General features: G+C 35.5%; 1 protein-coding gene across 1 annotated transcript in view; it reads right to left on the reverse strand.

Moving 5' to 3' along the window:
* Positions 1-351: 351 nt before the first annotated feature.
* SI (sucrase-isomaltase) overlaps positions 352-15,023 on the reverse strand; it is a 143,875-nt gene continuing 129,203 nt past the window's right edge. Inside the window, exons 38-47 of the mRNA XM_007523647.1 lie at positions 14,260-14,294; positions 14,042-14,158; positions 12,524-12,672; positions 10,337-10,421; positions 10,194-10,250; positions 7,805-7,929; positions 5,897-5,985; positions 4,350-4,399; positions 3,990-4,157; positions 352-420 (exon numbers count right to left, since the gene is read on the reverse strand). Of these exons, the coding sequence (XP_007523709.1) occupies positions 352-420; positions 3,990-4,157; positions 4,350-4,399; positions 5,897-5,985; positions 7,805-7,929; positions 10,194-10,250; positions 10,337-10,421; positions 12,524-12,672; positions 14,042-14,158; positions 14,260-14,294 (944 nt within the window). The remainder of the gene's footprint in view (positions 421-3,989; positions 4,158-4,349; positions 4,400-5,896; positions 5,986-7,804; positions 7,930-10,193; positions 10,251-10,336; positions 10,422-12,523; positions 12,673-14,041; positions 14,159-14,259; positions 14,295-15,023) is intronic.

The following is a 15,023-nucleotide window of genomic DNA, read 5'->3' on the forward strand; positions in this document are numbered from 1 at the left end:
ACATTGCAGAAAATATAAACAATCATTTGAATTTTTCATTGGGTTTCAAAATATCTTTAAGAATTATATCTTAGCTATAAAAACATATAAATTTTCTCAATAGCTTAGTTTTAGCTGAGTCTCAGTGCTAACTATAGTTATTTAAATTGTAATATATATGTTAAAACATCAATCCAGACATTAACAAATTTAACATTGATATTATTGTATACTGTAAGAACTTTGATGGATGTTGCTAAAAGTTCATTTTACACACTACAAGAAAAATGTGATGAGGGCAAATTACAAATGTCTTATAACTTAAATCCTGGTGACAATTTTCCTCATGACAACTGAAATTGAAAAGGCTCTTCACAACCAAGTGATGTTTATTGGGTTATCCAGAGTTACACCGTTTCTTCTCAGGTCAATATTTAATATCTAGAAGCAAAAAATAAAATGGCTATTGCTTAATAAGGCACACTTTTGTTTTGATTTGCAGTGACTATTCCCATAAAACTATTAGTTACGTAAAGAAGTTGTTCTTTGTTTTCTCTATCATTTTCATCAGTTCTTAATCTGGAGTTCTCCAGACATATCTCAGCAATGATTTCATCCAACATAGTCATTAATAATCAAAATAAACCCCACAAAAGTAAGATGTTTTTTAAGAGTGAAAAGCTGATACTACTAATCATCTTTAAAAAGTATTTATTATACATATATTTACATTATTTTTTATTCAGAACACTGTTCATCTCTGACTTAATAGTGGTGCTTTAGACTGAACTTGGTATCTTAGTTGTCTCAGCATGAAAGCCGTTTTGTATAACCATGAGCTATTTCCCTAGTCCTTAACCAACTATTTTGATTCCTATTACTTTATGTTTTCCACATGGCTTCTAAATATGGAACTATTTATAACTGTGCTACACAAATTTCCATTCCTTAACTCTATACCAAAATTTAGGATACAGAAATGTTTTCTTTTACATCAGTCTCAAAGTGTTGAATTTATTACCAGTTGTTTTGTGTGTGTGTTTGTGTGTGTGTGTGTATGTATGTTTCTTTCACTGAAAAGAACATCTATTAGTCCATATAGGGAACTCATAAGTAGCTATAGCAAAATGATAACATGTATTATTTTTATGACATGATGGTTTTGAGATACCTTAACACTGCTATTTCTTTTAAATCATTCACTTGACTCTGAGCCTTAGAGCAAAAAGTTTTTATTTAACTTGTAAAGTACAAAAGCAAAGGGAAGAGATTCAATGTTCCATTACTGCTATGGCTCACTGCTAGGCTATTGCCTTTGCTTTATAATCCTAAAAAAAAAATATATGTAAGAAGTGGCCAGGTGGTGGCACACCCCATTGAGAACACTTGTTAACATACTCAAAAACCTGGATTCAAGCATCCAGTTCCCCACCTTCAGGTAGGAAGCTTCACAAATGATGAAGCAAGACTGCAGGTATGTTTCAGTGTATTTCCCCTCTTAATCTACGCTTCCTCTCCCAATTTATTTCTGTATCTGCCAAATCAAAATAGAAAAAAAATAAAGGGAAAAAAAAAGTCTAGTGGAAGTAGTAGGTTTACAATATAAACACCAAGCCCTAGCAATAATCCTGTTGACAAAATAAATAAATGCAAAAATACATAAATAAATATGTAACCAAATATAGAAAAACTACATTACCTGAATTCATTAGCAACAAAGAAAGTGAAACAAACAAACAAACGAAACACCAAAGAAGAAAATGCAAGGCAGTGAGTGCTTGGGAGACAGCATAATGGTTATGCAGAAGACTTTCCTGGCTGCAGCTCTGAGGTTCCAAGTTCTATCCCCAGCACTATTATTAATCAGAGCTGAGCAGTGCTCTGGGGTCTTTCTCTTTCTTTAAGATAAATTTAATAAAAATATGTTTAAATTAAAATTTTATCCTTTATTTTTGCCACCAGGATTATCACTGGGGATTGTTTCCAGTGGCCATTTTCTCCCTCTTTTTTTTTTTTTCTTTCTATTTTTATTTTATAAGACAGAGAGAAGTTTAGAGGAGAGGATGAGATATAAAAGGAGACAAAAAGATACCTTAAGTCCTGATTCACTGGGGAGGTGGGAAGCAGGGGTTCAAGCCAGGGTCTTTGCACATGGTAACATGTGTGCTTAAGCAGGTACACCATTGCCTGCTCCCTACCCCCAAAAGAAAATTCTTTAAAAAATGTAAGGCAAGTTACTGGACATTAGAAAAACACCTGCCCCTAGGCAGTGAACATCAAAAATTCCCAGAGAGAGTCACTTGAGGAGGAATGGCCAGAGAAGGGCAACAGTCTCCATGTCATTCTCTTCTATCTGCTCTTCACTATATTTCACTTAGGACAATAAAACACTCTTTCCAGTCAGTAATTACTCAGTAATTGGCATCTGATAGTGGCTTCTATACTACTAGAGGCAAAAATCCCATATTAACATTGGAGATCTGGCATCTCCATCAACCTTACCGATTACAGAATCAGGAGCTCCAGTGGTGGAATTGGTTAGTGTGTGGTACTTATACAGGCTACTAGGCACTCTACAGCCATTTTTCCTCTTTTTAAAAAATATTTTATGAGATAGGACAGAGATAATTTAAGAGGGGAGGAATAGATAGAGGAAGAGAGAGAAAGAGACATCTGCAGAACTCCTCCAACACTTGTGAAGAGTCCTTCCTGCAAGTGAGTTGTAGAGTCTCAAACCCAGGTCCTTAGTCTTCGTTATATGTGTGCTTAACCTGGTGTGCTACCATCCAGCCCCAGCCAATTTAGTCTTCATTGAAGCACATCATTTGGATTTGCTTTCCACAAATTACAGTAGAATGATTTGGATAAGTCTTTTTTTTTTTTTTTTTTTTTTAAGTAGAAGACTGCTCAGCTCTTGTTTATGGTGGTGCTGGAGATTGATCCTGGGACCTTCTAGCCACAGACATGAAAGTCTTTTTGCAGAGCTGCTATACTATTTCTTCAACAGAAGTCAAACACTTAATTGTTTCTAAGTCGGGGAGATGTCTATTGCACAATTTTCATTAAAAGCTAACCTAGTTTCTTTATACCCACAATGAATAGTACTAATTCATGAGTTGTTCATATGAGTTTTAATACCTCTAGAGAAATTAGTGAGGCATAATAGTTGCTAGGGAAAAAACTGGATTATAAAGTAATCCACTGAAAGAGACAGAAAATAACAATTTTTATTATTTTATATGGGAGATCATTGTTCTTCTAGTACCTGGATTTGTCTTCATATATGATACCAGAAGAAAGGCATTAAGTATAAAGACTGTATTCCTCCAAGCTTGATATAATTCAAAGAAAAGAGTATTTTAATATCAGTGTAGTAAGAAAGACTTAACTTCATACTTGTTTGGGAATGATTTTAATGGAAATAAATGAATGAGAAAAGTCACAGTTGATGTATAGCGATTTAAATATATATTTAAAAATTGGATAGAAATTGAGATAAAATGAGAAAGAAAGGGGAGATAGAAAGGGAGAGAGATTCTCTTATGGAGCATCCCTCCCTGAAGGTGGGGAACAATATCTGTAGGTGGGGAGCAGGGCCTTGAACCCAGGTTCTTACGTATTTCAACATTTGCACCCAGCCACTATAATTACGTTTTTGTAAGGACCGAAATTTATGAAAAATCCAAGTATATGTTTTGAATGGCTTAATTTAAAAGTATTTTTTTTTAGGACAGGGAGATCATTTATACAGTGGAGGGCACAATGTATGGTGGATGAGGACCCCGGTTCAAGCCTCCAGTGGCCACATGGAAGTAACATGTATAGTGAAGCAGTGTTGTTTTATCTATTTCCCTCTCCATCTTTTACCCCTCTATCAAAAAGAAAATAAATAAGAGGGCTGATGGGAGTGGTAGAACTGTGGAAGAGTGAAGCCCAGATATAATCCTGGTGGCAATAATAATAATTATATATGTACATATATAATTTTTTTTACTCCGTGTATCACTTACCTCTTTGTCTTCTTCTTGAGAAAACAGAAGTGCCTCCGTTTTTCCTCCATATGTGAGAATAATGTTTTTAACAGCAGTCTTTCCCTTCCCCCATACACTGACAAACCCAAGCCTCATTTCACTACTGTTTATGTAACCACTTTTTAATACAGTGCTCGTTAAGGTGTTCTATAAAAAAAGAAATAAATAAATTTAAAGTTTTGTTTACAAAAGCCATTCAATCTTTGAACCTCCTGAACCAAAATCACCTTCTATACTTAAGTGAGTTATTTTACACAATATGTATACTATACATATAAAATAGAACCTCATACATCATTTAACACTTTTGCATATAAATAATCTAAAATGGGTACATACCTGGTTTAAATTAAATTGTATTAGAGAATATAGGTCTCTTTCATAGGTATCTAGAAAGAAAAAATAGTGATGTATTTTTATTTCTAAAAAGAAAGAATACTTGGGAGTCAGGTGGTTAGCACAGCTGCTTCAGCACACATAGCACAAAGCGCAGGAACCAGAGTAAGGATCCCAGTTCAAGCCCCCAGCTACCCATCTGCAGGGAGGGTCATTTCACAGGTGGTGAAGCAGGTCTGCAGACTATCTTTCTCTCCTCCTCTCCATTTTCTCTTCCTCTCTCTACTTCTCTCTGTCTTTTCCAACAAGGACAACAGCAATAACAACAATAACAGTAACTACAACAACAATGAAAACAAGGGCAACAAAAATAAATATTTACAAAAACAATAGTAAATATGAATGCATTTTTCTTTGCCAATACCAACCAGCGAGATATAGTCAATACTTATCTAGTTTTTCTCTAGGTTAATTTTAACATATTCAAAGACAGTCCAAGAAGAACTGGAATATGATGGATGAGTAAGCTGCTCAAATGGTCTAAGAAAGAGTGAGGTGGAAGGGTAATAACGGTGTACATACCATTTGTCAAAAGTACACAGTTTATTAACTTATGCAGAGCAAGTTAACGTTTTATTAAGATAATGATCAAATTTCATTAGCCAGAACAATCAAGATGTACCTAATGAACATAAATTTTAAATTTTAAGATCAGTTTCTTTTTATATGTCTATTTTCTGACAGGATTAATAAGTAAATATTAATATTCCATACTACTACACTTAAGGAAGAAATAATTTTAGGTGTGTGGACATCCACTAGACATCAATGAAAACTATGAAAATCCTGATATAAAAAATCCAGAAAATTGTCTGTTTACCCAAGAAATTCCAGGGGAGCATTTGAAATAGTCAGGCATAATTACAGGAAACACAGGAAAACTGAAATGCAACTCAAAAGTAGTATAATCAGCTAGAACTACTCCATACTTTTGCACAAAGAAACCACAGTGAGATTGCTTAATTATACCGTAACTTTCTAGTGGCTAAAAGAAAATGCCATAATACTTCAAGAGGGTAAGAGTTATACCAGCCTTTTTGAATCTTTGTTTTATTTTTTGATAAGAACAGGAGGAAAAATTCCAAGAAAAGCTTTGTCTCCATGACTGTTTGAATGAATCAACATAATCCATTAGACAGCATGATGCCAAGACAAGGATGCAATTTATGCCTGCCTCAGTCTTAGGAGCCTAAGAAAATGTAGGTAAATTCAAAGTACATCCTGCTGGGATGAGAAAGAAAGGTTAGCAACCTTGCAGAGCCTCAGTTAATATGTTAATGAAAGGCAGGACTCTAAAAACCTAAGGATTTTAACTGATAGTTGTTGGTTGCTTCATCCTCTGAATCACAAAAATGGAAAATGTGGTTTTGTTTTCCTCTTCCCTCTTCCTTCTCCTCCCTTCTCTTCTCTTCCTTTCCCTAGCTTTGTCCCTGTCCTCCCTCTCTTCCTCTCTGCTTTTTCCCCAGCCCTAAACTCCTTTATTCACTTACCAATGGTCTCTCCGTCATCCCAGAACAAAGTTCCTTGGGCTGTCTGGTTGTCATCTGCAGCAACAATGAGCTTCATGTAATTTTGACGACTGTAAGAAATCAGTAGAATTGTATCATATTTATAAAAAAAGTGTAAGATGTGGCATTCATGTGAGTATCCAAAGGAACACGCTGATGAAGGATAACACAAACATTGTTAGTGAAAAAATGAAAGGACTATCCTTTGAAAATCTCCACTACCAGTCTTAATAGACAACATCATGTATTCTCTTCTAATCTCAAGATTTCACCCATGGTAGCATATCAGCAGTGACCTCACTGGTAAAAGTTAAAAGTACATTAAGTTTATATTAATAAATATTTTGTATCCTGTTAGTTCTGTCATTGACCATTAAACATGAGATTATTTATCAGCACTGTTTTTCATCTCATGACTTAACAACTCCTCACATTCCTGCACATAAACTATTGAACTGTCATTGGCAATTGTGTACACGAATGTGATGAGAAATGTAGGTGACTATGCTTAATGAAGTAAAGAGATAAAAGACAACTATGGGATGGTTTCATTCATTTGTATAATCTAGAGAACTGATACAGATGAACTTCAAAAAATCAATAAATTAAAAAAAACAGAAGCAAGCAAAATATTACATATATTTATTTATTATATAATAGAGATGAAGATAAATTGAGAGAGAAGGGGAGATAGAGAGGGAAAGAGATAGAGAGACACCTGCAGCCCTGCTTCACCACTCCTGAAGCTTGCCCTGTGCAAGTGGGGACTAGGGACTTGTGTGCATTGTAATGTATATATTTAATCAGGGTCACCACTGCCTGGTCCTAGAAACTATTTCTAATATTTATGAGAAGTATGCTGGTTATCTTTGGGAAGTGGGAGGGTAGGGGCAAAGAACTTTAGTAGTGGGTGTGGTAATGGATTGTATACATTGTAATCTTACAATCTTGTAACCAACTGATAAGTACACATAAAAAAGGCTGGGGCAAGTAGGAAGTTTCAAGTGCTGTCCCTGAGATGGCAGGATGGGTAATCCTCCTCATTTTGTGCTTACACGGAGAATAGAAATGGGAAAATCTGAGTCTATATGCATCATATATGAAACTTAGTTTAATGGTTACACGTTGCAAAAGAAGGGTTCTATCATAGATGTTGGAGACTGTACATACAAGTCTAAAATATTCAAATAGCTAAAGTTAAAATCTCTACAGGCATCTGATAGTTTCTCCATAAAAGTGTCAGCATATCTCATCATTACAGTAAAAGTGTTCTGTGTTCATAAACAGTGGTATAAAAGAGAAATGAGCTAAGGCTGGGAAGTGACTCATCTGGTAGAGTGTACATGTTAACATACTACCATACTTGAGAACCTGGGTTTAAGTCTGCTGTCCCCATCTGCAAGTGTCTCCTTTTTACTCTCAATCTCTCCTTGTTTTTCATCTTCAATCAAAAAAGAGGGAGAGAAAGAGAGAAAGGAAGGAAAGAAGGAAGGGAGGGAGGGAAGAAATGAAGAAGGAAGGGTGGAAGGAAGGAAGGGTGAAAGGAAGGAAGGTGGAAGGAAAGAAGGAAGGGAGAGAGGGAGGGGAGTAGTGGACATGTAAGCACTGTATTCCTGTGATAAACATGGTGGTGAAACAAACTAATATATGCATTTGGAGTGCTGGGAGATACATAACCTATAGAGATCACACTTTTATCATGCACAAGGACCCAAATTTAAGTCTCTGGGCACCTCATGCTATCATCTACATTAGGAAGTATCAAGGAAATGGTAACAGATTGAGTTGGTATCTTGTAGGTAAAGTAAAACTTGAGACCTCACTCAGTCCTCAACAACTCTCATCTGATCCAACTCAGCACTCAGTGAGAGCTCTCAACATTTCACTCACCTGTGAAGTGTGTTTCTTGCAGGTTCTTGGCATGGTAAGATGTACCCACCACGGACATGGAGGTTTATTTTATGAAAAGGAGCATCAAATCTATAATTTTCTCCTCTGGCAGGAATACCTATACCCTGGAAATAAGACAGTTGAAAGGAAGAACTGTAGTGTCAGGTGGTACACCTGAAAGATATTTAATAACCCAGGTGCAAGCTCCCAGTTCCTTCCTGCAGAGAGAAAGCTTCAACAAGCAGTGAAACAGGTCTACAGGTGTCTCTCTTTCTCGTTCTCTATCTCCCCTACCCTTTTCAATTTCTCTGACTCTAACCAAAATAAATAAATAAATAAGTAAAATATTCTAACAGAACAGAAGGAGCTAAAAAATTAAATCACTTGGTGTTTCAGTGCTTGGTGAGGTACTACCATACAATAAAATATTTCAATTTAAAAATATAAAATCAAACCTATTCCCAAAAGTATATTGTTTAAAGCATGACCTTCCTTAGTCCTTAGTTTGCTGGTAGTTTTGGAGGCTATGTCCTGCTACCTGTATTTATGGAGTTCACATGGAAAAAAATGCAGAGATTATTCTATGGCCACAAAAACTATCAGTGACTTGCTATGTACATTAGTATCAGAATAACGGAATTAGCCAGGAAGTGGCATAGCAGGTAGCATGTCCAACCTCTGTATGCACATTAGTGTGTTTGATCTCTTGTACTGAGTATAATAGAATAATGCTCTGGAAAACATACACACATACACGAACATATGCAACACACACACACACACACACACACACTATTCCTCTTTTTAATTAATGAGTAAATACATTTTTAAAAAGCTATTCATTTTATTTATTATTATTATTATTGTTTTTAAAGATTTTTTAAATTTTATTTATTTTCCCTTTTGTTACCCTTATTGTCTTTTTATTGTTGCTGTAGTTGTTATTGTTATTGATGTCATTGTTGTTGGATAGGACAGAGAGAAATGGAGAGAGGAGGGGAAGACAGAGAGGGGGAAAGAAAGATAGACACCTGCAGACCTGCTTCGCCACCTGTGAAGTGACTCCCCTGCAGGTGGGGAACCAGGGGCTCAAACCTGGATTCTTATGCCAGTCCTTGTGCTTTGCACCACATGTGCTTAACCTGCTGTGCTACCGCCCAACTCCAACTCCCTCTTTTTTTAAATTTTATAAAAGATATTATTTGTATATAGCTGTGTCTTATAGAGTAATGCCCCTGATTGTTTCTGTTCTCCCTAGTCTAAGCATTTAGGAGAGTCAACATTTCAAAGACTTAGCCTATGGTCTATGCATTAAAAAGTTTGAGACATTCAATCAATTTTCCCCTCTCACATTAATTAAGTAGTGATTTATATGACTACAAGTTAATAGGAGTGTACATAAACACTCTTTTTAATTAATGAGTACATACATTTTTTAAAGAATAACTGAATTATCTTTAAAATAAATTTTCATATTCAATAGAGGGCAGTGACTTTTATTTGTATGGTGTACAATTTTCATGCTTATTTGATAAAATGAACAGATAAAATGAATTTTTCCCCACTGTGTTAATTTTATTAAGATACAATTAGTAGGGAATAGGGTGGTAGCACAGCAGGTTAAGCGCAGGTTAAGCACAAGGACCAGCATAAGGATCCCAGTTTGAGCCCCCGGCTCCCCACTTGCAGGGGAGTTGCTTCACAAGCAGTGAAACAGGTTTGCAGGTGTCTTTCTCTCCCCTCTCTGTCTTCCCCTCCACTGTCCATTTCTCTCTGTCCTATCCAACAACAATGATATCAGTCACAACAACAATAGTAACTACAACAACAAAACAACAAGGGCAACAAAAGGGAGTAAATAAATATTTAAAAAATTAAAAAATAAAAATTATTTTTTAAAAAAGATATAATTAGCAAGAAGTGCCTTGTTTCTTTATTTTTTTCTTTTTATCTCTTTTTTCCCCCCGGAGTAGAAAGCAAACTAAAAGAACACTTGATTGAATGCACATTTTATAATAAATAAGGACCCAGATTCAAACTCCTAGTCTCCACCTGTTTGGCTTCATGAGTGTAAAGCAGGGTGTCGCAGATATCTATCTTTCTCCCTATTCCCCCTTCCTTCTCCAGAATGAATGAATGAATGAATAAAGCTAAATAAATAATTAATGGAAACCTTGGACACCTGAGTTAAAGCCTCAGGCACTCACCTTCGGGGAAAAGCTTCACATGTATTGAAGCAAGTACAGTAGATGATTTTCTGTGTCTATTTCTCTCTAGCTTCCCCTCCTCTCTTAATTTATTTCTATTCTATTAAAGAAAAGAAAGAAGGGAAAAGTGGCCACCAAACTGGGATACAAGTCTATTCAGACATTTAGCCAGCATTCCTTACCGTATGGTAATCGAACCACCGAGCATCAGGGACATAACCAGTAACCGAGCTTTCAAACTAAAATTTAAAGATACAGGCATTAACAGCATACAAAACAATAAAAAATATATATTTGTTAAAAAAAATGAAGTGACAGGACTTACGGGTGCCAGTACTGGAGTAATCATGAATGCTGGTCCAAATAAGAACTGTTTATAGATGTCCCATGTTGGCTTTTCTTTAAAGAACCTAGACAAAAATAGTTACATATGATTCAGTCACTAAGTTGCTTCTCCTGAAATAATGATTCCGATCACATTATGCAACATAAATATTTAGAGACTAAGAGGAAAAGCAAATCATAAAAATGTTCTAAATCATTTTTTATCATTTAAAATTCAACATGTGTAGTATAATATTTTATAAGTGATTTGAGGCTGTGGCTAAGCTTCATAACAAAATGCAGATAATTTGAAAAGACACTGTTGAAGAGAACTCACGGAGGTATAAATATTAACTTTGTCTAGGAAGCAACAATTATAAAAATCCCAGAGTAAAAGTATGAACTTATACTACAATTATCTTAGGAGGGCAACTTTGAAGAATTTTCTTACATCAGTCAAATTAGGCTACTAAGGGTCTGGACTATGATGCACCCAGTAGAGCACACATGTATACAAGGCTCTGAATTCAAGGCCCTGGCCCCTGCCTGTAGAGAAGAAGCTTTATGAGTGGTGGAACAGTGTTGCAGATGGCTCTCTCTTTCTCTACCTCCACCTTTCTTCTCATTTCCCCCCTTTTTCTATTAATAAATGAAAGACAAAAAGCATGAGAAAATTTCCACTGGTGGAGTTGGTGTACTGGCACTAAGCCCCAGTGATAATCCTGTTGGGAATTAAAAAAAAATATATATATATGTATATATTTATACATTCTCATAACAATAGTTATATATACTACTATAATAGTTATATATACTATTATAATAGTTATATATTATATAATAAGTTATATATAATATATAATATTATAAGAGTTATATGATATTATACTATTATATATGTTATAATTCTCATAACAATAGTTATATATATATATATAACTATTGTTATGAGAATTCTGGCTTAAGTATTATGATCCTATTTAGTGACTCTTTTCAACATGTTTCCAATTTTGTCTATCAATAGTGCAAAGTAACAAATTACTTTATTCAGTTCTTCTTATATACAGGCCACAGCAGGAGCCAAGTATACTATGGTCATTTCAAGAGAGTTGTGGGATGTGTATTTTTTCTCAAGTTGGTGTTTTTTCTCTTAATATCTACATGGTGGCTATGTTAGTCTTAAAAATATAACAAATATTAATGTTTGCCACCATGTTCCATGTAGAGCTTTAAGATCTGGTTATGTGTCAGCTTTGACTTTAAAGACTGTATCCAAACAATACTGAAAATGTTAGAACAATCCAAATGAACCCTATTAACATACTTGAGAAACAAGGTCCTCTTCAATAAGGCATTTACTTATGTTCAATGTCTTGACTGTTGTGAAATTCAGTTAATTCAGCCATAACATAGAGATAATATTATTTATCTCTGAGAATTTTCAAATAAATCAAGGTAAGGAAATAGGCAAACCATATAGATCAATATCTGGTATAAAATAGTCCTGAGCATAATTACTACTTTAAGATTGGAAAGACAGCAGAATGTTTATACAAGAGATGTTTATTCCTTAGGCTTTGAAGTCCTGGGTTCAAACCCTAGAACCAACATAATGCAAAACTGATGACACTCTTGTCTCTGTCTCTCAAGAAATAAATACAATATTACAAAATAATAACAGTTAATTTTAAACCACTGATTCACTTGTTTCAGTCTTTCATTGCCCATTGCAGTCTATTAGTAAATTTATTTATGTCGACATTCCTTCACACAGTGTATGTCAGAAGGTAGTCAAACAACTGAAGCTGGGTGCTGGGTGCTAGTGTACCCAGTTAAATGCATATAGTTCTACACACAAGGACCAGGGTTCTAGCTTCTCACCTGCAAGAGGGACACTTTACAAGTGGTGAAGCAGACCTGCAGGTGTTTATCTTTCTCTTTCCCTATCACTCCCTCCTCTCTCAATTTCTCTCTATATTATAAAATTTAAAAAAGGGGGAGATGACTGACAGAAGCAGTGGATTCATAATGTCAGCAATGAGCCCCAGTGATTGAAAGTGAAAAAAAGAAACAGTTGAAGCTTAAAGTAGTCTGTAAAAGGAAAATATTGAAAATATTCTATATTGTACTGCAAAAGATTGAGCAAATTAAGGAGTTGTTTTCAGTATTGACAGAAAAGCATACTCACTCATGCAGAAGAGGGCGGATAACAGTGCCACCTTTAGCATGCACCTCATGCATCTGTGTATAGAAATAGGGCAGCAGAGTGTATCTGATATTTAGAATGTCCCTTGACATGTTTGCAAAAGTCTCATTCCAAGACACAGGATCTTGTCTCTGAAATAAAGCAAAAGATAATAACTGTCTTGAGTTCTCATATTTATTTATTCATATACTTCAGTATTTAAGAAAAATATTTTATCTATTTAATTTTAATGAGAGAGAGAGATACAGAAGAAAAGATACAGAAAGCTAGACCAGAGCCCTGCACAGCTCTGGCCGATGGTGGTATTGGGGATTGAATTTTAGACCTCAGAGCCTCAGGCAGGAAAGTCTTTTTAGTAGCCACTATGCTCTCTCCCTAGGCCAGTACTTAAGTACGTATTTGTTGTGAAGCATGGGTTCATTTCTTTGGTTTATTTATTTTTATTTTATTAGTGATTTACTGTTGATTTACAAAATTATGAGATAACAGAGGTGGAGGTCCACACCATTCTCACCACCAAGAGTTCTGTGTTCCTATTCCCTCCATTAGAAATTGCATTAGTTCTCCCAAGGTCACAGATAGGGGTTGACTATTATTTCTGTAACTGCCTCTTGCCCTTTCTCTCTCTCTCTCTCTCTCTCTCTCTCTCTATATATATATATATATATATATATATATATATCCCATTTTTTCCTATGGCCCTGCCTTCTCATTCTTTTTTTTTCCCCCATTTTGTTGCCTTTGTGGTTGTTATTGTTATTGCTGTCATTGTTGTTAGATAGGACAGAGAGAAATTGAGAGAAGAGGGGAGACAGAGAGGGGGAGAGAAAGATAGATGCCTGGAAACCTGTTTCACTGCTTGTGAAGGGACCTCCCTGCAGGTGGGGAGCTGGAGGCTCAAACAGGGATCCTTATGCTGTTTTTTTTTTATTTAAGAAAGTATTAATTAACAAAACCATAGGGTAGGAGGAGTACAATTCCACACAATTCCCACCACCCATTCTCCATATCCCACCCCCTCCCCTGATAGCTTTCCCTTATGCTGGTTCTTGTGCTTTGAGTCATGTGAGCTTAACCCACAGCACTACTGCCCAGCCCCCCTTCTCTTCCTTTCTAAGTCACACCTACACCTATTATTACTTCTGAATGTGCTTCCTTTTTTCCCTCTTCTCTCTCCAGGTAATAATGGAATTGGAGTTTGTAGTGACAGAGAGGAGACACTCCTCTGGTGCCACATCACCTCTCATGGTGATGTCAGAATTTAAACCTGGGCCACGTCATAGCAAAGCACACATCCTGTCAGTGGGCACAACTACTCCAATCCTCTTGCTATCTATGGTTAATGGAGGGGAAAATAAAAAACAAATAAAGTAAATGCAAGAATGGAACTATCTGTCCTAAATCTATCAAGCTGGCAGGATTAAGAGGAAATGATGGAATTGTACATCCTAGATCTATCAGACTGGTGCATTAAAGAAGAAATGGTTGAGATTGACATACTCTGGTGAATGCGATGTTGTGATTTCTTGAGTATGGATAAAATGCCCCAAGCTGCATCCAGCGGGCACAGAGCTCATATTCTGAGTTGTTGAAGAAGCCACAGATGTCAGCACCAATCTAGAATACAGTGTCATATTTCATTAATTTTAAAAAATATTTTAAAAGTGTGATTCTTACTGTTTAAAAGTTATAAAGGGGAAAGGAATAAAGTTACTTACATAAGATATTCCAAAGAGATTAAATTCCATCATACCTGAACAAAAAGGAAAAAAACTCTGAGAGCTTCTATTTCATATATTTTCCACTTATTTTTGTTTTATATATTACAATGTTCTACCTCCAATATCAGCCTCAAATTCAATAAAACCTTTTTCAGATTTCTAAGAATGTTCTATCATTTTCTATAATATTAACATATATATATATTTCCACTGTGGAATGTCATGGAAGTTATACAAGCATGCCTTAGAGGAAATTATTGTTAGGTACTGTTATATAATATTGTGGTATAACAAGAAAATGATAGTCATTTTCTCATATAGTCTTATTTTTTCAATAGTCTTATTTTCAATAAAAGGTCCCCTCTACAATACTTTCATAACTGTCATTATTTGAAATTAATCATATTACCTTTATTAAAAAATCTCCTGAGAAACAAACACTTCAAATATATAAAATACTTATATTATTTTTTTAAATATTTATTTTATTTATTCCCTTTTGCTGCCCTTGTTGTTTTATTGTTGTAGTTATTGTTGTTAGATAGGACAGAGAGAAATGAAGAGGGGAAGACAGAGGAGGAGAGAAAGACAGACACCTGCAGACCTGCTTCACCGCCTGTGAAGCGACTCCCCTGCAGGTGGGGAGCCGGGGTTCGAACCGGGATCCTTATGCCGGTCCTTGTGCTTTGCGCCACCTGCGCTTAACCCGCCGCGCTACAGCCCGACTCCCCAAAATACTTATATTATTTCCCACTAGTTTC

The sequence above is a fragment of the Erinaceus europaeus genome, chromosome 14, assembly GCF_950295315.1.
Source record: "Erinaceus europaeus chromosome 14, mEriEur2.1, whole genome shotgun sequence".
NCBI classification, from domain to species: Eukaryota; Metazoa; Chordata; class Mammalia; order Eulipotyphla; family Erinaceidae; genus Erinaceus; species Erinaceus europaeus.